This window comes from Corvus hawaiiensis, chromosome 2 (assembly GCF_020740725.1).
Source record: "Corvus hawaiiensis isolate bCorHaw1 chromosome 2, bCorHaw1.pri.cur, whole genome shotgun sequence".
Classification (NCBI taxonomy): Eukaryota; Metazoa; Chordata; class Aves; order Passeriformes; family Corvidae; genus Corvus; species Corvus hawaiiensis.
The window spans coordinates 109839254-109865171 of NC_063214.1; the positions used below are offsets into that span (position 1 = coordinate 109839254).

The 25918-nt window shown below is 41.2% G+C and overlaps 1 protein-coding gene across 5 annotated transcripts; it reads left to right on the forward strand.

The window, feature by feature from the left end:
* Nucleotides 1-1584: 1584 nt before the first annotated feature.
* On the forward strand, nucleotides 1585-25531 carry ZFX (zinc finger protein X-linked). Of its 5 annotated transcripts, none has more exons than XM_048288205.1 (8): nucleotides 1585-1651; nucleotides 7392-7480; nucleotides 7926-8492; nucleotides 17193-17342; nucleotides 17535-17678; nucleotides 17769-17903; nucleotides 20123-20263; nucleotides 21694-25531. In XM_048288205.1, exons 2-8 carry the CDS (start codon nucleotides 7420-7422, stop codon nucleotides 22878-22880), a joined length of 2385 nt encoding a protein of 794 aa, XP_048144162.1. In that variant the 5' UTR covers nucleotides 1585-1651; nucleotides 7392-7419; the 3' UTR covers nucleotides 22881-25531. The 5 variants fall into 5 exon arrangements, with proteins under 5 accessions (XP_048144162.1, XP_048144172.1, XP_048144152.1 ...); XM_048288195.1 differs by lacking the exon at nucleotides 1585-1651 and adding an exon at nucleotides 1793-1860; XM_048288215.1 differs by lacking the exons at nucleotides 1585-1651; nucleotides 17193-17342 and adding an exon at nucleotides 1792-1860.
* Nucleotides 25532-25918: the final 387 nt, after the last annotated feature.

Sequence of the window (25918 nt, forward strand, 5' to 3'; positions counted from 1 at the left end):
GGGGAAAGGAGGTAGAGCTTGGGAAGAAGAGAGGGGGAGGGGGAAGATATTTTTAACATTTATTTTACTTCTCATTATCCTGCTCTGATTTTGTTCGTAATAAATTAAATTAATATCCCAAATTCGAGTCTGTTTGCCCTTAGGTATTTACTGAGTGATCTCCCCATGTCCTTACCTCAACTCATGAACCTTTGTTATGTTTTCTCTTCCTTGTCCAGCTGAAAAGGGGAATGACAGATCGGCTTTGGTGGGTGCCTGGCATCCAGCCAGGATCAACCCACTGCATACGGTTAAAGTTTGCAGGGTGCATGTTTATCAAACACTATACTGAAATAAACTCCAAGCATCGCCCAACTTACGTTTTATGCCTGTGTGTTAAGATACAAAAGACTAGTGCATAAAATTAGAGCAGAGTCAAAGCTGAACCAGAGGCTCATTGGCAACATAAACACTACACATTTACTGTTCACAGCCAGGTAAGTCACATTTGCATCATTTGATAAGCGCACCAGCCAATTTCCTTCCAGTTTCCTTAAACGTTAAAAACGCCTCTTGAAGAAACCTCCTCGAGGCCTGGCCCCACAATTATGCAACCTCTTTGAAGGTACCTCCTCACATCCATGAGGCTACTCACTTAATTTCTAATGCCTCGAAAACTTTAGGGTGCATCTTTAATGGATCAACAGCAATACTCTCCTTAAAAAAAACACCCACCAGCATTCTTAACTTGTAGGACAAGGATGAGAAAACACCTGTAGGCAGGGCTTGTGTTTCAACGCCAAATTATTTCCAATTTTCCACAGTCCACAAAATGCGACCCCCCCCGGCCTGGTACTGTTGTTACGTGAATGGCAGCGGCCCCCGCGGAGCGCCGTCCGTGTTCTACGTGGGGACCTGGGGTCCGGCACCGCACCCCGCTGCTTTCCGCTGTCCTTGTTCCCAGCAATTCCGGCCGGCAGCCGCGCTCCGCGCCGGGGTGACCCGAGGCCGCGCAAGCCGCGGCCCTCGGCCCGCGTCCGCCCCAGAGCGGAGCCCCCGCACCCTAAAAGCCGCTCCCCGCCGCGCAGACCCGAGTCCAAGCCCGCGGCGGGGGCGCGGAGCCTGTGGCCCGCACTCCGTGGCCGGGCCGGGCCGGGCCGCGGGCCTGGCGGCGCGCGGGGGGGCTCGCCCGGCATGGAGGGGTCGGGCGGGGAGGGGGCCCCGGGGCACCGCTGCGCTCCGGGGGCGCACGCCGAGCCCCGGGCGGAGCAGCGCGGCCGAGCCGCGGCGGAGGCGGCGGCAGGAGGAGCCGCGGGACCGAGCGCCGCCGCGCCGCCCCCGCCCCGCCACCCCGACCGCCGCCTCGCCCGCCCCGCACAGGCCCCCGGCCCGCTCGGCCGCCCCGGCCCCCGCGGGCGGGCGGGCGGCCCGAAGCGGCGGCGGCGGCGCGCTCCCTTCCGCCTGCTCCTGGGCTCTCTCGGGCAGTGACGTGACGTGCTGACGGCGGGCCCGGCCCGGGGAGCTTGGCCGCTTCCACTCAGCTCCGAGCTCGGCCCCTCCCTCCCCTCCCGCCCGCCCGCCCCGCCGCAGCCGCCGCCGCCGCCGCCGCGCTCGGCCCAGTCGCGCTGAGAGAGGCCGCGCCGAGCGAGCGCCGCCGCCCGCCACCCGCACGGTAAGAGCCGCGGGCCGGGCCCTGCCGCCCGCCCGGCCCGGGCCTCCCCCTGCCCGCACAGGCCGCGGCGCAGGCCGCGAGGAGGCCGCAGCTAGGCCGCGCCAGGGCTCCGCCGCAGGAGCGGGCCGCGGGCTCTGCGCCGGCGGGTTCCGCACGCCCGGCACGGCCCGGGGCGGCCGGGGAGGTGGTGTGAGGAACGCGGAGCGGAGGTGGGTGGCTGCGGGCCCGGGAGGAGGCGAGTGGGGCCGGTGAGGGGTCGCGGGCCCGGCCGGGGGGGGCTCGGAGGTGTCTGGAGGAGGAGACAAAATGGCGGCGCGCGGGGGGGGCGGAGGGCGCCGGCGCCATCTTGAATTAATCGCTCGCACAGCCGGGGCCCCGCGCGGGCCGGGCCGGGCGGGGCGGAGGAGCCTCGGGGCTCCGGCAGGGACCGCCCGCAGTCTCCACACCCTCCCCGCCTCCCGCTGCCACACTGCGAGGCACAGCGGAGCGAGGCGCGTTCCGGCCCGCGGCGGCTCCCTGCGCGGCCGCGCCGGGGCTGCCGGCCGGGTCCTCTCCTGCCCCGCCATCTCCTTCCTCTCCTCCGGCTGGGGATTCGGGCGGCGAGGGCTCGGCAGCGCCGGGAGCTCTCCCGCAGCCGCTTTCGCCCACTCGCCCCGTAAGCAGCCCCCTAATCCCCTTGGGGCCCCCCTTGGTGCTGGTTCAAAGATGCGCCTGGGATCGGTCATTTCCCTAATTTACGTTTCGTTAAGAATTAGTTTATTTCCTTTAGAATTACTGTCGTCTGGTGCACAACATCCCAGTGAAATCTGGAAAAAACCCGTTTCTTTAACCGGTTTCTGCAAATACCCCACTACTGAACTACAACAAAGAGGGGAATGACTTGAGGGGGGTTTTTTACGGAATTGCAATGAAAACAGCAGCACTGATTCTCGTGCCAAAGCTGAGGGAGATGCATCAAGAAATTAGCAGCTGAATGATCGCATAGTTACATTAGTAACATCGTTTTTATTTTTCTATTTCTCCACCTAGTAATAACGAGGGTTATTTTCAAGGCAGGAGTTAAATCCTATAGGAGTATTTTTTTTTTTTTTGCCTTTCGTGTGTGTGTGACCGAGAGCACTGTGCTTGTGTGTGCCTTGAGTCCCCCCCAAGTGGGTCACGTCAGGAGAGTTGTGACACTGCAGCAGTGGCGTGGACTGAGCCCAGAGCTGCCTCAGGAGCACCGCGAAGCCTCGGTGGCTCGGGGCTCTGACCCAATTGGGACATGCCAGGCGTGCCGCAATTTTTAATGGGATGCAGCAAGGCACGACGGGAATATGGTTGTGGCTGTACACTAAGTCATCCCAGCGTGGGTAGGGGCCAGCACTTGCACGTGGGGAACTTTGCTGTTTTATACCTTGATTTGTCGGAGTTTTGCTGCCTAGATATTTGGTTTAAGGCCTTATCGCAAATTAGGAGTAGGCAAAAGACTATGTTATGTATTTCTTTTTCACAATGATGACTTTTCTGAAGTTTCCCCTTTTTCTCCTTTTCCTTCCCCCCCCCCCTTTTTTTTTTTTTTTTTAACATTTTTTGGTGAGAGCAGAGAAACGGAGAGTTTCTGTGGAATATTAAAGCTGTTTTAAGGAACTCTATTTTTAAAGTTGCTCCTTCTTTAAAACATGACAGCTTGTCTATTTCTTTTTATTTTATCTTGATTACCTTGCTAGGTCTATTGAGTCAAGGATCTGTAATGTTGCAGGACTAGTGCACTGTCTGCATTGCTTCTCTTGACTGATTGTTGTCACGATCATTTTTATTTTGGAATATTATTGCTAATATAGTAATACCATTTCTTCTATGAATATGTAATTTTCCATCTGTCCTTCGGCTTGGAAATGTTACCTTGACTCACATCAGGCCAAAACCAGCCAAGTCTCTGAGTAAATAGGTAAAAATCAGTTTGTAAAAACTAACTGTATGGATGGAATTAAGTGTATTGCAGAGTTGTATTAGTTCTCAATCCATGTTAAGCTGGCATGTACCCAAGCCAAGTAAAAGGTGGAGATGCTTAGTTCTTTTCAGAGATATAAAATCTGATTCTGTGTGCCTCAGGTTTTTTTGTCACAGTGGTAGAAGAGTGTTACTGGATTTCCTGAGATTTGAACAAAGAGCCACATAGTTGAGAAGAAGTAAGTGTAGGGACATGGCCGGGCACATGCTTTTCTTTGAGAGGTTGGGTTCCCAAGCTGGAAGTGAAAAATTCATTCTGTTGGCTTCAGTGCCAGAACCGGGTCCTGAGGTAAGTGTCAGCTATAATGTTTTGGAAGGACTGAGAGGAGTTTCTGTCCTTTCTGAAATCTTGCAGGAAAATGAACTGCTGGAATTGCTTCTCAGCCTTTATGGTATGAGCTTGGGGTGCTTGCCAAGGAATTGAAGATGTTCACTGTGGTGCTTGCAAGAAGCAGCTCTGGTATTTCTCATGTCACGGAGCTGCTGTTGGTGCGCAGCCTTGTGGTGTTCCTTCCTTTGTGTGGCCTCATCTTGTGCCCCTGTGCTCGCCCTCTGCTCAGAGAAGTGAGCAGGAAGGAGCAGTGTTTTCTCATCTCCTGGTTAGAATGCTCAAACCTTGACGTGATTTCCGGAATCTTTTTGTATTTTTTTTTACTTCAACCGTAGACAAATTACTTCATGACTTTTTGGACTGCAGATTCTGATTTGGGCACTTTTATTATTTTAGGTAGTTCAGGTAATTCCTGTTTTAAATGCCTGCATCCTCTTCTGGTCCTCTCCTTGCAGCAAATTTCTATGGATGTGGGGCCTGTGCCCTTGTAGAGCATGTTTAAACTCTTTATGGTCCTGCACAGGGGTAAGAATTGAGGTACATTGATGTGTTGGCTGGGTCTGGATGCAAAAGCACATTATGAGAAACGTTATTTAGTAAGAGATTCACTGAGTGAAAGCACCAAAGTTTCTTTCTACTCTGGAACAAGCACCAAAGCAAATATTGGTTGCCTTTTTAAGACTCATACTTGAAAGCCCATGTGCCCAGGAAGTGTCTTTGGTTTGTGTGGAGCCTGAGCCTTTGTTTCAAGCACGTTTTGTCAGTGTAGATGAGACCTGGCCAGTACCGAAGAGGCCAGAGTTACACAGTGTGCAGGTGGAGGGTGTGCTGGGCTGTTACTGCTGTGAAACTGGACCTCCTGAGCACCATGGGGACATTTTGGATTTAGCATCTGTTGCCTGGAATCCAGGCAGCAGCAAGAATAACAGAGAAGAGATGGTGTCAGTGGGCACTTCCAGGAAGATGGAAAGTAGTGATGGAGACCTGCATCTAATGGGTGAAGAGGATGGGGAGAAGGACAGTGAAGGAGTGCATCCCTCACAGAGACAGTGAGGAATTTAGGGAGAAGATAGGCTAGAGAAAGTACAGGCATGAATCATAAGAAGTAGGAATTTGTGGTGGTGATGGTCAGGTGGGTGGTGAAAGCAGGAAGCAGAGAAAACGAATGCCAGTTCTTCCAGTAGCTACTGGTGAACTGACGCTTCAGGCTGGTCAGGTCGCAGCAGATCAGAGGCTGATGTGTATGATAATACAGCTCTCAAAAGCACAGGCATGAAGGGCATCTGAACTCTTCAGAGAGTTCCATCTTCTTATATGTGTATTGTCTGAGGAGAGAGGCAGTTTTATTTCTGCCAACCCTTAGTCCCCCTTTGCCTCCTACCAAAAAAAAAATCTCCTAATTGCTGATACAATCTTTGCTACAAACTGATGAATAGCAGAGGTTTGTGTGAATGATGGGAGTGTACTGTAGTTAGAAGCTGGAGGGATGAAATGAGCAGATGAGGTAATGAACATGATATTGGTGCAGGCACACAAAAAGTTGGAAAAGAAGCAACAGAAGAGAAGAAACTAAACAGTGAAGGCAACACAAAATATGACAAGATGAATAGGAAGGACATTGGTAGTAGACTGGCTGGGTGTATACTGAATAGATGGAAGGAAAGCAGGGTATGAATAATTCTTGCTTGAATTACTGTATGGGATTTTGTTATTCTGCTCTTGTTTCTGTGGCATGGCAGAAGTTGATTGCCATCAGTCAAGCTATTTCTCGCATCTGAGGCTGAGAAACAGAGCCTTTTCTTCTGCTCTTGGTTGTCAAACAAGCATTGGGTGAAGAGCTGTTCCTCTTAATAGTGGGCACTTCTGATGGAAGTGCTTGACAGTCAGAGTAATTGGAAGGCGATTTATGTCCAGTTGGATACCACAATGACTTGTTAGCACAGCTGTCTTTAAAATACAGAGGCCTTTCAGCTGAGCCTCACACAGATGCAGAACACCTCAGAAAATTATTAGTGTGCCACTGTTTTTTTTCCAATTCAATGTCTGGCTATACTTCTCCCTCAACTTCGGTAAGGGACGAGGTCCGAGTGACTGCACTGGAGTCTGGACAATGCCCCAAGGGAGAGTTCCAGAGGTGAAGAGTTGAGAAAATTTGAGCTAAAAAGTGGAGCAAGTTTAGAAAATACTTGTCCTAGATTATGGGTTTAGATTTGTGTTTTGGACTAGTTAATTTTTTCTTTTGTATAGCAGTTTCCCTGATAATGAATGTAAATGTTAGTTAATGTAATTTGGAAAGGTTATGATTCTTATGGAAACCTTGGGTAGAATCTTGATATTTTGTTTGTCTTTTGTGAAAGTATCACAGAAATGGGGAGCTTTCTGCCTGTCACTGTGAGAAATGTTTGGAGGAAGAAAAATAACATCTTCCACTTTTACAGAAACACAAGCAGAAACGTGAAGGAACGTTGTTGCCTCTTGCTCGTTCTGCACTTAGGAAAGTAGTTGGACTTAAACTTGTACTACTCCCTTGCACTTATGTTAGACTGCATTTTACCTAACTCGGTTTGCCTGAGCCTAACTGTAATGCACATATGTAAGCAGCAGAATTTAGATTGCAGTTTCACTTTTTTGCAAGTATTTTAACTTTGTGGTCTTGTTTGGTTCTTTCATTAAGAAGATTAAAATCCTAAGTCATTATGCATTGAAGAGATGTTGTTGATAATTCTGTTCAAAAATTTTGGTAGAACATGACATTTGGTAGTTTTCGAGAACTAACTTGTGATACTTACAGTACTTTGTCTTGGGGCAAGAATTTTGAAAATATTCACAGATCTAGGTTTGAAAACATATGATGTTATGCTCTGAAAGCAGTTTACATTGATGAATTCAGTTGCTGAAGTGACATAATAGTGAAGTCTTCATGACTGCCCGAGTATGAACATCAGGACATCAGAACTGGTGTGCATTTCAGATAGTGAGCTTTCTATGTTTAACTTGCCATATTGAGCCTTAATGGTTTGACAGTTCTGTATTCTTCCCCGTCCAGTAGGGACTTGAGTATGAACTTGTCTAGGCTTTGTCTTAATTTCTTTTTTTTTTAAGATGATAAGGAAATTGTATTTTCACATTCCTTTATGAGCTGCTTCTGTGTTTGTGAAGCCATACGGTGTTGAGAAACGGACCCAGAATGTTGGCCCTCACACTCTTGTTCAGACACTGGGTGTTTGGTCATCCAGAGTAGTATTGCTGGAATCCCAGACTGAGGGACCCTGACTGAAATCTGGTTCGTCTTAAAGTCCATGAGGTGCTGTGTGTTAACTTCCATGCACCAAAAATTTCAGATTTTCAGTGCATAGGCAGAGGCAACCTTCTTCATCTAATACAAGTGAAATAACCTTTCTTCTTTACCTTCTACAGACACTGTGACTGATGAGAGTTAAAGGCCATGGATGAAGATGGGCTTGAATTGCAGCCACATGAGCCAAATGCATTTTTTGATCCAACAGGTCTGTAAGGAGATAATATGTAGATGAGAGTGTTCACATTAGATGCAACTGACTGTTGTTTATTCTGCCTTTGCTTAGAAGTGCTGTGCTGCATCAATGCTTTTGTATAGAGTAGTTGCTTTTGAGTTTGGGTTGTTTTTATTACTCAGAGCAATATGAATGAGCTACTGTTCTTTCAGTCAAGTAATAGTTGTTTGGGTATTGGGGGAGAGTCTAAAAATTGCAAATCTTTTCCAGGAGAGAAAATCTTGTTCATCTTAATTATGTTAGCATCTACTGAGGGCTTGCTTTATCTACCTATCTTAATAGCTCATATGCTGTTATGCCTGTTTTACTAAATTGTAGCGTAGTGTAAAAGTTGAAGTGAAACAAATAATTTCAATTATTAACCACCTCATGTGAGACAGTTTTACCATTGAAGTGCTATTTTAATTGTGTTTTTCAGGAGCTGATGCAGCACATATGGATGGAGATCAGATTGTTGTGGAAGTACAGGAAACAGTATTTGTTTCAGATGTAGTCGACTCAGATATAACTGTGCATAATTTTGTTCCTGATGATCCAGACTCTGTAGTAATCCAGGATGTCATTGAGGATGTTGTTATTGAGGATGTTCAGTGCCCAGATATCATGGAGGAGCCAGACGTGTCTGAAACAGTCATTATTCCTGAACAAGTGCTGGACACAGACGTAGCTGAAGAGGTTTCTTTGGCTCATTGCACTGTCCCAGATGATGTTTTAGCTTCTGACATAACAGCAGAGACAATGTCTATACCAGAACATGTACTGACAACTGAGTCAATGCATGTGCCCGAAGTTGGACACGTAGAACATGTAGTTCATGATAACGTTGAAGAAGCAGATATTGTCACTGATACTCTGGGAACAGATGTTGTTTCTGAGGAAGTCTTGGTGGCAGACTGTGCATCAGAGGCAGTGATCGATGCCAATGGAATCCCTGTGGAACATCAAGATGAGAAGAGCAACTGTGATGATTACCTTATGATTTCCTGTAAGTGTGTGGGTAAAGCCATCAAAGTTCTTATGATATGGGCTTGAAATATCTGAGGGAGGGCTTAAGACAATACCCGGAGCAGAGTTTCTGTGTTTATTATTGAAATGCAGATCTCACAAATGAACTCACATGGAGGGATTTTTAGGAACATACACCAGCTAAAAGTTCTGGTGAAGCTAATGGAGAGAAACACTGGCAAATGCACATCTGATCATAAATTATTTCTGTAGCAATTTATAGCATATGAACAAAAGAGTAAGAATTCCAGTAAACCAAATGCCATATACTTAATAAGAACTGAAAGAAAATTAATGTGACAATGTTTAAAAATGCTTATATGTCCAGGTTACTAAGGTGACTACCAAGACATTAAGGAAACAAAAATATTTCATGGAAAAGAAAGAGTAAAAAACCGTGGTTTCTGAAAATCCAGTCCTTGTCTTGTTTTTTTGCTAAACCCCTGCCTCTTGCACCCCAGTTATTGTTGGATACAGACAACAATATGGTTTTCTTTGCTGTTAGGATGTGTTTTCTTCTCTTGATTAAGCAAAGGACAGAGAGATGCAGCTAACAAAAAGAGTAGCTATTGCTGCTCATAACTGGGAAGTGAATATCTTAATCTCCCTTAGGAACAGTGGCACAATGCATTTGAATTGTATTTCAGAAGACTTAAATAGAGGGTGGAGAAAAATAGAGCATATCATCAATCCTTTTTCTACTGAGGATATCCATTTGTGTGTGAACTAGAGCTTACTCTAAGTATGTTACTTATTATAGTGATTACTCAGTGCAGCACCTAGGAACATCACAGTGTCACTGCTGAACATTTATTTATTGTAGAAATAGAAAAGCCTTGTTAGGCTGGTTTGTTTAATTGCCATTTCAGGCACTTCAGTTTTGTGTGGTGTTAAACAATTCCATCGATGAGGTGTACTTCGTGCTCTGCTTCAATTACCTTTTTTCTTTTTTGGTTTTTTCCTTTTTTTTCTCCCTTTTTTCCCCTTCTTTACTTTTGGACACATTTTTGAAATGTATAATAACTTGTTTTAATTTTATGTTCTGTACTTACGAATTTTAATGTTGCTTCTCCTTACCTAGGATCACTGCATTTCTTAATTTATCATCTCTTGAGTTCCTTGAGTAACCTTGTTGCAGCCATGTTTTGAGTTTATATGAGGTACAGTTAATTCTCTATTATCTGGGAAAACAATGAAGTGGGATAATGCAAAATATGGATAACACAAAATATTGTAAATTAAACTGCAGGATTGTACTGAGGTGAAATAGGTCAGGGGATCTGTTCTGAGATTGTATTGATCCAGACTGATAAATGCACTCTTGTCTAGTGTGGTGCAGATAAAACTTTCTGATTCTGGGCCCAAGTTAAATCAGATGAAAGCAGCTCAGATGCTTCTGCACCTGCTGCATGGTTAGACAACAAACTGGATAATCTGCCTATGGATAGTTGAAGTCTGATGCTGGTGGTGATCCTCACGTCTTCCATATCCCTGACTGTAGCTCTTCAAGGCGCTGTTGCTCCTGTCTGTGCTCACTCCTGTGCAGGTTTTCCTCCTGCAGCAGAGCAGGGCCTCTGGGGCTGCTGCCGTCGAGCACTCTGCAAACCATGCCTGTGTAAATGCACATGAGAGGGATGGGTGGATGTGTGTCCTGTTCATCACTGGCAGTGGCTGAATGAGGACACAATGTCTTGGTAGAGGCATTTTGGATGATCCTTACCTAGCTGGGAAGTCTTCTTAGATGTGCCAGTTGTCAACAAGTGGTGACTGGCAGGAAACATAGGAATTTAGTTGTCACTTGTGCTGGGATACTCTCTGTTTTCAGTCATGTATTTCTGCAGTTTCATACTTTATTATTAAAGATTCTTGTAATGTACTTTGTTTAGATTCAGAACCTTAAATAAGCCAGCATTTAAAATAATCGTTACCCTACAAAATATGCATTCTTTGTGTTTAATGTTCTACAGTTCATTTTAGAGGGAAGTCCCTACTACCACCTACTGTGTTTAAAGCCTGCATAACAAGTTCTTCTGGTTGTGAAGGCAGAGTCTGGTGCTTTTCCATCAAGTAAAGGCTGTCTTGCCAAACAGTTTCTTTGTTGTATGAAAAATATTATTCGAATTAATTTTTTATTATTTTTTTTTGTTTGCATCAGCAGTGGAGGTGTTCACTGATCTGATGCCTGCCTCAGTTCTTCAGTTGAACTTAGTTTTAAAAGGTGGTCACATCAGCCAATCCTGTTTTGGATTTTTCATCCCAGCTTGTAAATTTGTATTTGCTTCTGGCAAACCTCCCTGAACTGCAGGGGCAGATGTTGGAATGTAATCTTGTCTGCCATTACAGTAGCCAAATGTTGCTGCTTCCCAGATCTGGGAGCTAGACTGTGTTCTTCAGAATGCCTTTGCCTGTCTTATTTGAAAAGCAGGGGATGACACTTCATTTTCTTTCTGTCATAGGTTTCTCTGTCTGTTTTCTTCAGTGGAAGCTGTTGTCAAAATCTTTTTGTTTTTTCCAATTTTGTAGCTCTCTTTAAGCATTTTCATTTTTGTTCCTAATGAGCTGAGTATACATAGATTTTCTTAAGATCATTTTCTTAGCTTTTTCCTGAAAATACGTGATTTGAAATGACTAATCTATGTGTACTTTTAAAAAATATTGTGTTTCTGCCTTCTTTCTTGGTTTCAGACTGGTTTGTCTTTTGAAAGAATACAGTTCTGTGGGTTTAATTCTGTGACTGTGCTTAAATGAACTCAGTATTTTAATACTTCTTTTCCCAGTTAGATTTAATTTAGCTTTGGCATTAATATGCCTTTGCTTTCTTCATTTTCAAGATAATGTTTCTTGGCGCAGCTTTGTATCACCAGTTACTTTTTGATGTACTTAAGTTTTTTCTTGGATACTTTGTCTTTGCCCTCAAGATTCATTTTTGTTCCATGATAGATTTGGGGCACATAGAGCAGAACAGAATCAGATATTCATTCAACTAAGAATGCAAACCTACTAGTTAGTAGCTTGAGAAAGATGCAAGGAGGTTCAAGAAATCTTTTTTTTTTTTTTTCTTTTACATATTCCATAACAAGCCAGTTCATGAGTTGAGTCAGGAAAGTATAAATTGTGCTGTGACTCACACTGGTACTAATTGTTTGGTAGCTTGGAAAATCATTTTTCCATAAGTGAAACAGTAGTGGTGAGATTAACTGGTGTTTGTCAAAATAAAGCAAACATCTTGCATTTACTAACCAAGGAAAGCAGTGCCCTGTGCCTGGCAATAAGATGGAAATTGAGATTTCTTTTTTTTTTCATCTGATTTCATTCCATTTGGCAAAGATAGACACCTCCTCTGGCATTAACTGATTCTATAAGATGAAAAGTTGCATTGTGATATACTCTTATCGCAGTAAGAATTGTGAGGCGCAAAAGTTTGACAAGAGGAGTCTGGAAAAAGTGAAGGGCAGCCTCACAAGGCTTAAACTGCAGCATTAAGAATTTAAATATTGGCAAAATGGCAGCTGTGTTATATCCATCCATCCATCCATCCATCCATCCATCGCCTTGCTTTTCTCTGAGTTAGACATGTCTCTTGTTTGTTTTATCTGAATTAACACATTTCATTACAGGAATCAGAACCCAGGGTAACTCAGAGAGAGAGAAAGGTTTCACCTAGGCCTATGAAAATCAATCTTTTTTTTTGTCCTTGTTGGATGTTTAAGTTGAAAGCAATGGATCTGATGAACAAGCCATGAGGTTCATGCTTTTCCTTTGGGCCACCCGGTAGCCTTTGAGTCAAGAAAGCAAAATGCTTTTAATTGCTGTCTTAGCATAAATATCTCTCTCTTTTCCCCTGGAGGTTGCTAAAGATGCAGGAAATCACATTTTTCTTTCTCAGAGGCAGAACTTGCTGCCATGCCTATGTCTGACCACTGGAGTGGCACCAACAGTTTTGCAGCTCAGGCTGCTCAGGAGGCCGCCATGAGAGGTGATGGAAATAAGAGTTACCTTGAGTGATATCTCAGAGCTGTGGCAGAGGACAAGAAGGACAGGTGTTAGATCCCAGTTTGGAGCTCAGGAATTGCACCTCTACTAGATTACTACCCTGGAGGGACCTTTAAATGCATAGGATATACTCATGTGTAAAGGATTAAAATGAAAATAGAGCAGATTTCTCTTTTCTCACAGATTAGGAAACCTGGTTTGCCATTCAAGAAGTAACTGTATGGTAAAAATAACTTCTTCAGTGGACTAGGAATTGTCTGCTGTTGAATGAAGTAGATGTTTCTATCACAAATAACTGAACAAAGTCAGGGGAATACAGAATGCTTTTAATCTATTTTAGAGAGAATAGTTAGTAATGGCCTTTTTCATTAAGAATGCTTAAATAGGGTTGTTTATTTTGTAAGCAGACAAGTATCCCATGATACACATTTTTTAGCAGCTAAGAGAACCATTTGGGAACATAAAGGCTGACATAATAGATGATTCTTGTCTAATTGCTCCATTGACACATTTTTAAGATCTGTTAAACTGGTATAGGGAGACTTTTCCTTAGGCTGTTTGTTTGGTGTGTTTTTTAGCAATGAGCAGTGGGTACTTGAAAAAGATGGAAGGTATCTTTGTGCTTAAGTGAATTTTATTTTTTTACAATCCTTTTATTTTCATAATTATTCCCATGTAGAGGAGAAATGGTAGGAAAGAGTAAGTTTAAATAGTTACAGAATCCATTAAAAATAACGGCAGTTGTATTTGCATTTTTAAATTAGAAGTTAAACACTATAAGAGTACAAAGTCTTTATCTGCCTATCCATCAAATATTTGATACAAAAAGCTAAAAACAACATTTTGGGGAAGATGTATGTATTACAGTTAAACAAAAGATGGGTCTATTTAAGCAAATCAGGATCTTGGCTTAACATTTATGCTTCTGTATGGGGAAACTGACTCCAACAGTGTTTTAAATATAGGGTTATTATCAATGCATAGGAGCTTGTTTCTGTCCCAAAAATGCCGTTGGACATGTTTTAATAGAAGGGTAGAGATACTGGAGATAATTATTCTTTGGATGTTACTAGTTTATTATATGATTTTAAAAATTAAATTTAGTATTTTCTAGGAAACAAATGCTGTCATTGTGATAGAACACATGGAATCTGTTGTTATTGTTGCCTGTATCTTTTATTTCTTTGCTTTATTCTTTATTCCTTATTCCTTTTTTTACCTGTTGGTCTCTTGTTGATTTCCTTGGAAGTGGTAACTAGACAGGTTTTAAATATGCCACTTCTTACATGTTGTGTGACAACTTTTCTCATCTGTTTGTGCTTTTAATAACAATCGTAGCATTATTTTTATATGGAAGCAATTATTGAAGTATTGGAGAAGCACATACTTATTTAATTGTTTCTTGCAGCTCATGGTATGCAAAGAGCAGGCTGCTCTAATCAGTGACGTCTGTGAAGAATCTTGGCAAACAAACCATAGACTGCATTCTTGTAATTAATGTAAAATAATACTGTGTCTAGTAATTTTTCTTTTTTTTTTTTTTAACTCTGAGATTTAGTCTGTATCCACTTGTTTACTGAATTAAAGCTACCAGCTAGTATAGGGGGGGGAAAAATCCAGACATTTAAAGTTTGTAGTGTCCAGTTCATATCTGATAAAATGGAGGCACAAGGTATGACAGCACTGGAGTAATGCTAGCCTGAACTTTTTTTCTAGCATGTGACTTGTGATTAGTTTAGTAATGCTCAGTGGCTCTACTTAAAAGGAAGTGGTCTCTTAGAAGCTTAACTAATTCTTTTAAGTAACTTTTTTGTTGTTGTTGTTAATGTCAAAGAGGATTAATATGAGAGAGTATCAGCAATAGATGGTGATTTGTGGGACCCCTCGATGGGCTACAAATTTGAATAAAAAATTAATATCATCAGAGTTCCAACTTCAAACACTGATCAGTCAAGTATTTTGGAATATAATTTTCTCTGGTTGACAGACTGAGCTACATGGAGAATGCAGAAACATTGGGCAAATGTTAAATAGAAAGCAAATTTCATAAAATGCTGCCAGAGCATCAGTGCATCAGTATAAATAAATGCTTGTGTAGCCATAGGACAAAATACCTTGGAAATGGTACTTTCTGTAATAGATATCCATTCTCTTTCACCTCGTTTGTCTTGTCCTTTGATTTTTATCTTTTTTCCTGTCTTTTTCTTTCCACCCTATTTTTCATCCTGTTACCTGTTTGTTACTATACTGCAAATATTACTGCTTGTCAAGCCCATCAGGGACTTCAGTTTTTAAATTATTACCACCTGTCAAGAGTGAATTTTTTTCTTTTTGAATGAGAAAAGTTGGCCTCATACCACCTACGCATCAATTTCCTTACAGTTTAAATGGCTCTGTTAAATAAATATTTAAACCGGTTGTTGTATTTTTAAAACAATGTTGGATATAAAGGGAATTCAGGCATAAACAAACTCTAAATTGTGTAACAATTTTTTTATAATGTTTGATAAAATAATACTTTTAATCTTGGAGAACTTATTTCAAAGCATAAATAGAGCATGTTTTTAAGACTTAGAATTCTTCTGTTGTGTGAAAGTTATCAATGGATACTTCCATATATAAATGGAGGTTAAAAACTCTGGTTTGGTTAAAAGAAATGGGTCTGTTTCACATCATGCACATAGGTTTGTTTTCCCTCTGATTGACTCAGCCATGATTTTCCTTCCTTGTGGGTATGTTCCAGCATCAGTTGATCTTGGTGGCAGACTTCCCTTTCGGCTTCAGAGGTGTAAAGTCAGTCTACACTGATTTGAAAGCCTTCCAAATACATGTGCCTGACACTGGAAACAACCGAGTTAAGGGAGAACAACTACATAAAAGTACTGTAGGAAGAAAAGCAAGTTTTCTTTTTTGTCAGAGTTCCAATGACATTTGGTATATCATGGATATGACGAAGAAGTCATGGAAGTCTGTAACTGAATATTGACACTGTGGAGCTACATTGTTAATGTGATTCCAGAGAACATCTTAAGGTTTTTACTTCTAAATGCTTTGGGGTCTCAGCTACAAGACGTTATGTTGTCCCGTGACACAAAGTAATTTTTAAAACATCCTACTGCTTGAAACAATCTGTACGGTGGCCACTGATCATGAACTTGGCATTCGAGCATTTAATGTTTTTTTCTGCTATTCTTTTGGTGAGGAGAGAGACAGATGAATTTATGTTAGTGGTTTATAATTTATTGTTGTTCATATTTTTTGTGAGTAATGATGCCTGATTGAGAAATTGTACTTAAATACAGTTGTGTTTGATACATGAGACAGAACATGTGATAGTTTATCTAATTCAAAGGCTAATTTATTGACTTTGTGGCAGGAAAATAACAGTAATAACATTTTGAGCTTTTTTTTAAGTATGTATTAAATATAAGAATGCTGAGTTTCTGAGTAGTAAAGCTATGATTTATTTATGAGGGTAGTTCGATAAGTGCTAGTAAAGTAAGCATACTTTGTGAAGTCTTTGATATGTGCTAGGCATGGTAGTTGAAAATTCTTCACCATTTATAGGGCAGTTCTTAGACTTTTATTACAAATTCCATGTCTTGTCATGAACTGAAGTCATGCATGACTCTAAGGGAGTGACAGTGAAGTCACAAATTACAAAAGTATTCTGTAATGTTAAGAATTCTTAAATAATCTCAACACTGGAGAAACTTCTGGGGCTTCTGAAAATTGGAAGATTCTCCTAAGGTCTTGAGATGCTGGATTTGATTTTTGTGAATGCATACTTAACTATTTTTTTCTTGAAAATCTCTTCTTGGTAAAGTAAGAAGGGGAGAGGTGCCCATGTACAGTAATGCCTCAAAACTCAAGTGTGTTCCTCGTAAAGCTGGTTGTCAGCCATGGGTATGTGGGAGCCTGGGCAAGTTCTGGCAGTTCAGGCTGGAGTGTGGTGCAGGTGCCCTTCTGGAGGTGGGAGAGCAAAGTCTGGGAGTACACAGGGCTGCAGCAGGAATGCAGGGCCCTGTCAGGAGGGGCACCGTGGACAGGTTTCCGGTGCTGCAGTGGCAGGTCAGCGCTCAGGCGCTGTGCTCCGCCTCCAGCTGTGGAGGCCATGAGGAGAGTGGAGGGAGGGGTTTCTTCCTGGAGGTGCCGTGCAGGTTTCCTCTCCAGCAGCTGAAAAGGCATCAGTACCAGTGCTTTGCAGGGAACCAGGTCTGACAGGCAGCAGTAGTACCACTTGCATTAGAGACAGGGTTAAGCAACAGATAATGCTTTTGAAAAGAACAATTAATAGGTTATTAGTTGCGAAGGAGAAAGCATTTAAAACTGAGAATAGGTGAAATTATGCCATAGAGTGAAGTAGTGATGTGTACTTTCTTCCTACCATCATCTTGCTGTAGATCACAGTTTCCTTATTAGCATTGCCTGGTGTGGTGCTCGTGCTTCTAGTTTTGTCACTGTAGCATTCTTGCACTTCCCCCTTAACTAGAAGATAATAGCTTGAATTTATTTTTGTGTTTACTGTCACTGTTCTCAAGGATATGAAAAAAAAATGAATGGGTAGGTTCTTTATCGCAACTTTTTAATTTTAAACTGCTTCCGAATTTGAGTAATAAATTAATAAAGTCTTTCATATATGTCTGTCTGCATATGACTGGGTAATTGTAATAACTTGTTTTTGTAGTGGATGATGCTGGTAAGATAGAACACGAAGGTTCTGCTGAAATTACCATGGAAGCAGAGTCAGAAAGTGGCTCTTGTAAAGTGGATGGCATTTGTCCAGAAGTCATCAAGGTCTATATATTCAAAGCAGATCCTGGAGAAGACGATTTAGGTAAAATACACTTGTTTGAGAATACTCCGACCTGACACTTGAAATTTTGCATGAGATTGTGGTTTCTCTCAAGTGGTCTGTAAAGACCTATGAGTATGGTACCAAAGAGTGACAAACTTCCAGTTTTTTGTGGTTTAGCATAGATTTTGGTCAAGTGTATTTAAAATATTTTGCTCTGGTCTTCCTAATTAGGGGGCACAGTAGACATTGTGGAGAGCGAGCCAGAGAATGACCACGCAGTTGGATTGCTCGATCAAAATAGCAGTATTCGTATTCCAAGGGAGAAAATGGTTTACATGACTGTAAATGATTCTCAGCATGAAGACGAAGACTTAAGTAAGTAGGTGGCTTTCCTTTGGGAACAGGGATTTTCACTTTCAGCAGTGCAACATTCCTATAATTTCTTTTTACTTCTCTTTCTCTTAGATGTTGCAGAAATAGCTGATGAGGTTTATATGGAAGTGATTGTAGGAGAGGAGGACGCGGCAGCCGCCCATGAACAGCAAATCGATGACACCGAAATTAAAACTTTCATGCCCATAGCTTGGGCAGCAGCTTATGGTAAGTAGTACTCAAAAGAATTATTCATGGTGACACTGCAGCAAAGTGTCAGGGATTGGTTTTTGGAGGGTGGTGTTGAGTATTTGTGCTTTTGTGTTTGTTTTTAGAGCTTTAGTTTAAGAATGGTTTCTTAGCATAATGAGCCTTAAAAAGAAAGAAAGAGGGAAGCTGTAAGGCAGGCTGCTTCTTGCTCCTATTTAACAGGTATTTTCCTTCATACTTTCATGATGTAAAAGGGGAAATACATGAACTTCCAGCTAAAAAATTATATCTCAAGTACATCTGTTCCTCATAGTTTTAGGACACAGTGAGAGCTGGCTTTGGAGTAGAACTGAGTATTTTTATTTGGCGGGGGGAGCAAAAAAAGGCAAGTGGGAATATGTAAGATTCAGTGTAGCAGTGAAAAGCAACACGGGGCTCTAGCTTTATTTAAGTGCTTTCTAGAAGGATCATATATATATGCGATTTCACTAATGGCAATAATTAATTGATTAATGAAAAGAAGTTGGAGGGAAACATGTTAAAATTGTAGCAGAACCCCTTGAGAGTATTTCCAGCATGCAGGACCTGGTATCTGAACACCAACTGGTGCACAAACTGATTTCCAAAACTTTTGTAAGCTTAAGACCACAATTTCATCTGGAAAAAAATGTTTCCGTATTGCCCTACTGCCCCTTTCTCCTTCTAAACAAAGCAAGGGGGTAGAGGACAAAGCTTATGTGTCTGCATGATGTGGATTGTGGTGATGGTGCCAGCAGACAGTTGTGCTGGGAGTACAGTGGGGGCTGGAATCTTGGACATAAGTCAGGAAGGGCAAGATCTCAGGGAGCAGTGTGTTTAAAAGTTACATAGGGGATGGGTGGTAGAGCACCCGAAGCCTTATCTTAGGCCATATACTGGTGAACACAGTTTGAGTGAGAAGGAAATGACATAAGCCAGTCTGAGTGGGAATTAAAAATGAAACTGAGTGAACTTGAAACAAGTTGTGTACTAAGCATTCAGTGATTTTGGAGAAGGGGGAGAAAATGAGCAGAATGTATTAAAAACAGTGAGATGGAATTGAAAGGAGAATTTAAGAATGCAGGAAACAGGGGAGTGGTTCCATTGTCCAGAGTAAGCAACCTAGTGTGCAGGGTGAGAGATGGTGGGGACAGGGAGAAATTAAGCATGAAGGCCTGAAAATGGCAGAGGAACACTTGAGCTACCATATAGATGAGACTCTTCAGGCTCTGCACATGCTTTTGCCTGGCTCTGAGTCTCCTTACATTAATCATGAATATTCTCAGCACTCTCATATGAAAGGAACAGCTATTGAGCATCTTGCACTTTGTTCCACTTGAGTCTTCCTATCTTATTTGTGTGCTTTGCTTTCACTAGGGAATGTTGGCTTTTATTGATTCAAGTAAATACTTGACCACAACATTTATGATTAAAGTTTACTTATGCCCTTGAATCACCAATGTTAAACTGATTGCCAGTAAATACCTTCTCAAATGTAATTGTAATTTTCATGTTTGTTTTACATACAGTGATACCATTTGTGTATTAAACACAAAGCTCTCTGAGGCAAAGACTGTTTCCTCCTTTCTGTTACACAACACTGAGCATGCTCTTTGTTCCCAGTAGAAAGAATTTGTAAGTGCTAAAGCATCAGGTGTATAAGTAGTGTGCGCTTTGTGTGCCACTTTATGGGCTGTGCAGAAGGATTCTTTGATTGCAGCTCCAGTTCAGAAACTTGGTGTGTGACAGACTTCAGTCAGGTGAATTCAGACATACAGAAGTGAATGAGAACTCACACACAAATGTGTTTCAGGACTGAGAAGAAAATCGGGCACAGTAAATATTGTGATATGCTATTATATGCACTAATGTTAAACATTTTGGGTATAATTAGCAACCAAAGAGATGCAAAAAATGCTGCATTTGAAGGAGAATTCTCTATGTAATGGAAAGCCATTAATTCCTGTACATTATGTACTCCTGTAAAATTAGGATAACAAAGCTAATGCTCATAATACCAAACATAATTCCTAAGTTACATAGTGAGACATTTTGCAGCTTGTGCTGTACATGATTACAGTTTGATTAAATGTCCAGATAATAGTTCATCATTTCTGTTGCTACCATTGTAGAATTTGTGCTCGAATTACCTGTAGTGTTGGTAGGTAACTTTTAAACTTAGTTGGTAGGTAATAAATTTTAAACTTATTGCTTGGTAGGTAATAATAATGATGGCATCGAAAGTCGGAATGGCACTGCAAGTGCTCTTTTGCACATAGATGAGTCATCTGGACTTGGGAGACTGGCCAAGCAAAAACCAAAGAAGAAGAGGAGACCTGAGTCCAGACAGTATCAGACAGGTGAGTATGTGGTGCCTGGCTCTACTCTCATTCCTCCAGGTGCTTGCCCATAAACAGATGCATGTGAAGTGTCTTGTAAAAAGAGGGATTTGGGGAATTACTTGGTTGACAACACTTCTGCTTTATAAATGAGTGCATATTTTATTTTACAAATTTTAAATACATGGGTAATTTGGATTGTGGCAGGTGTTTTAATGGAAACCATCTCTGACATAGGAAAAAGTCAGTATTACAGCAAAAGCTTAGAAACCTGCATACTTAACTTGCCACACCAGTTTTAATGTTTAATGTAACTTTTTTAAAGGTGATGTTAGATAAACAGTGTTCTGTAATAGTGCCTTTTAAAAACCCTTTTTGTCTTTATTGAAAATACACAGAAGAATGCATTTCATTATGTCAGCTCAGTAGGTAGCTGAAAAGTCTGAGCACTGTATATTAATGTTCAGTAGTGTAACTTCTATACCCTTTTCTGTTTTAATGGTGAAATAAAATTGTCTTGAAGTTTGTGCCTATCTTTTTCCTTTCATCTGTAAGAACGTAAGTTCTCTATGGCAAAATTTGGTTTCTGCTGTTACTGCATTACAGTCAGAATATTTATTTGGTTTGATAAAGTTAAAAAACCACACAGCTGTTTTCCTTAGTAGCCTTGCCTTAAATAATGCTAAAAGTTTCCTTCCAAATCATGACTTAACTGTAGGAGTTCTGTTTTGTTTAGCCCTGAGTTAGTAAACTGTGTAGGTTAAAGTTCTATTTCCAGCTAGTCAGTTCTCCTTATAAAACATTTTTGGAAAAGACAGCTTTTTTAACGTGCTTAGGCAAATTCAGGGTAAACAAACCAGACTGATGAGTGCAAATAATTTCCAAAGCTTTAAGGTTTCTGTGTGTGAAACATGTTCTTACTGATTCCTGCTTGGTACCTCTTCAGATTGTAGCTGTGACAGATGGCATAAGAAGGAGGTGTTAGTTTGGGGGCATCTGAATAGCAGTCAGCGGTAGGTGATTAAACTGCCAGATTAAACTTTTATCTGCAGATTTGTGGAGAGTCAAGAGAAGATCATGTGCTTTGCTTACTAGATGATATTCAGTTTAACAAGCTGGCTGCTGTTCTTTGCACCAGCCATTGGTTTCTGCGTGTATTTAATGTGTGAACTCAGTCAGAATTCTTCAAAACAGAATTATTTGAGGTCAAGAACATCTTTGGTTGTCTCCATCAAAAAACAGTGTTTCCTTTCTCTTAGTAATAAAAATGAGTGAAAGTAGTAATTCCCTCAGTTTCTTCTGCCTAACTCAGTAACAAGCTTGTTTATTGTATAGTAAAATGTATGTATCCCATCTTACTCAACAATTCATCTTATTGTTAACACCTGACATTTATTGAAGTGTAGTTTTGTTGTATAATATTGATAAAGGGTTTTTTTGTTGTTTTTCAGCAATAATCATTGGCCCTGATGGTCATCCATTGACAGTCTACCCCTGCATGATTTGTGGAAAGAAATTTAAATCCAGAGGTTTCTTGAAAAGGCACATGAAAAACCACCCGGAGCACCTTCTTACTAAGAAGAAATACAGATGTACAGACTGTGATTACACTACGAATAAAAAAATAAGTTTACATAACCACTTGGAGAGTCATAAGCTGACCAACAAAACAGAAAAGCTTATTGAATGCGATGAGTGTGGGAAAACCTTCTCTCATGCAGGAACTTTATTTACTCACAAGATGGTGCACAGGGACAAAGGAGTTAATAAAATGCACAAGTGCAAATTCTGCGATTATGAGACAGCAGAACAAGGGTTACTGAGTCACCACCTTTTGGCTGTCCACAGCAAGAACTTTCCTCACATTTGCGTGGAGTGTGGCAAAGGGTTTCGCCATCCGTCGGAGCTCAAGAAGCACATGCGGATCCACACTGGTGAGAAGCCCTACCAGTGCCAATATTGTGAATACCGATCTGCCGACTCTTCCAACTTGAAAACCCACGTAAAGACTAAACACAGTAAGGAAACGCCGTTGAAGTGTGATATTTGTTTCCAGACTTTTTCAGATACCAAAGAGCTACAGCAGCATACGCTTATGCATCAAGAAAGTAAAACACATCAGTGTTTGCATTGTGACCATAAGAGCTCAAACTCGAGTGATCTGAAACGACACATAATTTCAGTCCACACAAAAGACTATCCTCATAAGTGTGATATGTGTGATAAAGGCTTTCACAGGCCTTCAGAACTGAAAAAACACGTGGCGGCTCACAAGGGTAAAAAATTGCACCAATGCAGACATTGTGACTTTAAAATTGCAGATCCGTTCATTCTGAGTCGCCACATACTCTCAGTTCACACAAAGGATCTTCCATTCAGGTGCAAGAGATGTAGAAAGGGCTTTAGGCAACAAAACGAGCTGAAAAAACACATGAAAACACACAGTGGCAGGAAAGTTTATCAGTGTGAGTACTGTGAGTATAGCACTACAGACGCCTCAGGCTTCAAACGGCACGTGATTTCCATTCACACAAAAGACTACCCTCACCGGTGTGAGTATTGCAAGAAAGGGTTCCGAAGGCCTTCAGAGAAGAACCAGCACATTATGCGACATCATAAAGATGTTGGGCTGCCTTAAAGTCTCTTTCACAGACTTACGGCTGGAATTATAAAGGAAATTTGCCTTTCAGGCAGTTAGCTTATTTTAAAGCCAATCACCTGCGATCACACACACACAAAAAAAAAACCCACAAAAAAAATACTGTGCATTTGATTTGTTGCTGTATAAAAATAGGAATATTGCTTCTAGTTGACTTTTATACCTTTTGTTCAATAGCGTGTTCTGAATTCTATTCAGTTTGTTTAATAAATGAAGAAAAGATGGCAACAATAAAGTTGCATTTAATAAAGTAAACCCTGTCTCTTACTGAATTTTTCAACCATATAGTTTATTTAAGTATATTTATCTTACTGACCTCGTTGATACTCACAGTGTCCATGTTAATGCAGTTTTGTCGTGAATTTTAAAAATACGAAATTTCTCTTGATAAAATTGTCAGAGGTGTGTATAAAATGGGGAATTGTCATGTTGACAGTAAAGTCACTAGGGCCCACCTGATTGTCTTGTTTTTACTATACAGAATTCGTGGCAGGTTAACTATTTTCTGGTTGAGGAGTTACAAGTCTCGCTTCGTGTTTTCATTCTGGTTTCAGAAAGAAAAATACGTTAAAAATGGTTTGGGGCTGTTTTTATCTTTCCTGGGCAAATTTTAAAGTATGTGCAAATACTACATTTATTGTTCTGTGCTTCTTTGTCTTTGAAAGGTTTTGTGTGTTACAAAAGAGTTGGGTTTTTTCTGCTTTACTCCTGTCAGTGTTGGAAATGTAAAATACTCTTATTCTGTTTGCAGAGTTAACAATACATCACAACTGTCTGTATGTGCTGGTAAACGTACCCCAAACTTTATGCTTTATGTATGTTGGTATTTCTTTGAAAGAGCAGTTTGTGGTTCAAGTCACATTTTTATTGTTAGTTGTTTAAGAATAAAATTTAAGACCAAGAGATGCCTCGATTTTGGAAACCAGATATTTACAGTGAGAGCTTAAGAAGGGAATGGAGCGGAGCAGATGAGTTCATAAGGAGTAGAGATGTTGTAACGTAGATATCCTTAATAAGAAAAGTAAGTTATGAAAGATGCAGTTGTTACTAAATTGAATGTTTTTCCTGAGCCATTAGTAGCTGTGTTCAGCTGCTGTTTATTAATTAGTACAGTATCCAGAATTAACCCAGTTCTTTTAATCTGTTTATAAACAGCTGGGAGAATATTACAATTATTAGATGCAATTTTGCCACCTGAAGACTATTATAAAGTAGCGCCATATCATTTGCTAATTGCTGTGTAAATGTACCAAGCACAAAAGTCATGTACTTTAACAGCAACCGTGGAGCAAAAAACCCAAACCATTTTAATTACAGGCCAGATTTTAGGACTTGGCCCTGCTCCCCTTGCTCAAATTCCCACCCCAGCCACTGTTTCATGATGGATTGCAGAATTCAGTCCTGGCTGCCTGCCAGATTAGGATGGATTTGTAACCAACAATTCACTAATGGAAAGGCTTCAGAGCCTGGGCCAGTGTTAATTCCTGTTTCTAGGCAGGTGAACTTCCAATTGAATCAAACAGGAATTATAGTGATGGTTTTAAGTCTGGGGTGATAGGAGAGACAAAGGTTTCCTTTTTGGATGTGCATCTTCTAGGCCTTTTGTCTTGTTACCGAGCCCTGCCCCTACTGCTCATCCTTCCTGTCTCACTGTAAGCTGAAATTCTTGTCTGTAGTGTGCAGTTCAGGAGAGCCCAATGCCATGTCACTGCCTGTGTTGTAGGATGGTTTGTTCTTTCTTTGCCTGCTTGCAGTGCCCCCACACTTGCCCGGTGTGCTCTTGTGTAATATTGCTACTAGCGGGCCGTGACCCTTTAGCGTGTAATACCTGGCTGTGCTGCATTGTGCCTTCCTTGAAATCCCCGCTGAAGCCAGTGGATTTCCTACATGGCCGTAGTGTCCGTTGCCTGCTGATGCCAAACCAGATGCAGTAAAACCCAGCAGAGATTCCCACTCGCTTCTTGCAAAGTACCCGCCTGTGACTACTTTTTTTTCCTCTCTTACGTTCAAGCATTTTCTAACTGGAAACCTGGAAAGTGTACAAAATCTTCATAAATTCCCATAGCAGTGCTGAGGATTTTAGCCACTTTGAACTTTATTTTTTTAAATAAGCTGAAAGACAAAGAACACAATTTTACGCATTTTCTTTCTCTTACGTAGCCTGGAATCATACACACTTTTTTTTTTTTTTTTTTTTTTTTTTTTTTTTTTTTTTTTTAAAGCACAATGTTGAAACTTTTTTTTATAATTAAGGGTTTGGTAAAGTGGATTTTGTAAAATGTATTTGTCTGTATAAAGAGAAAATGAAATTATAGCTATTGTTAATGTACTGACATTAGTTACAGGTTAGTTTTAATTCTTAAATAATTTGCTTAGCAAATGCTATAAAATGGATGTTTCAGTTTAATGTTTAAAAAAGGTACAGATTTTTACAAGGACATAATATAAATTATTGTTCTGTAGAAAATACCCTGTTAAATATTGTATACGTCCTTCCCTCTGTACACTTTGTAAAAAAGACAAAAGAAAAAAACAAAATACATAGAACCATATAGGGATGTGTGACATTATTGTAATTGTGTACTTGATAATAACGTGAAAAAATAAAATTCAAAATATTTTCCTTTTAATGAACGTTTAGTCTATTTGATGCCAGTTCTGAGATGGAGCCTTGTTCTGAGGGACACGGTCATCTGCACTTTAACTTCCCTTCTGCTCCCTGCTCTTCGGCTCATTTTGTGTTGTACTGGGGTGGGGTAGTTCAGTCCCTGCTGTGGCTGTAACGTTCCTTTACCTGGAAGTCTGCAAAAGTGAAAGGGATGGCGGGTCTTCGAAATCCATTTTAATGCCTGGTTTTATATTAAAGAATTCATGTCTTATAAACTTCTTATAATGCCTTTGTGTTTTTCAGCAAGGTGGTTACCTACTAAGTGCTACTACACTGTCCCAAAACGCCTCACCAGACCTTGAAACAAATGAGGGGCACTGCTGTTGTTGGGACTGATTAAATGTTTCCT

Excerpts from the sequence above, each read along its gene's own strand:
- ZFX (XM_048288205.1), top strand. The coding sequence starts at position 7,420 with ATGGATGAAGATGGGCTTGAATTGCAGCCACATGAGCCAAATGCATTT. Across the intron at positions 17,343-17,534 it reads TCCTGGAGAAGACGATTTAG|GGGGCACAGTAGACATTGTG; the intron begins GTAAAATACACT and ends CTTCCTAATTAG. Across the intron at positions 20,264-21,693 it reads GTCCAGACAGTATCAGACAG|CAATAATCATTGGCCCTGAT; the intron begins GTGAGTATGTGG and ends GTTGTTTTTCAG.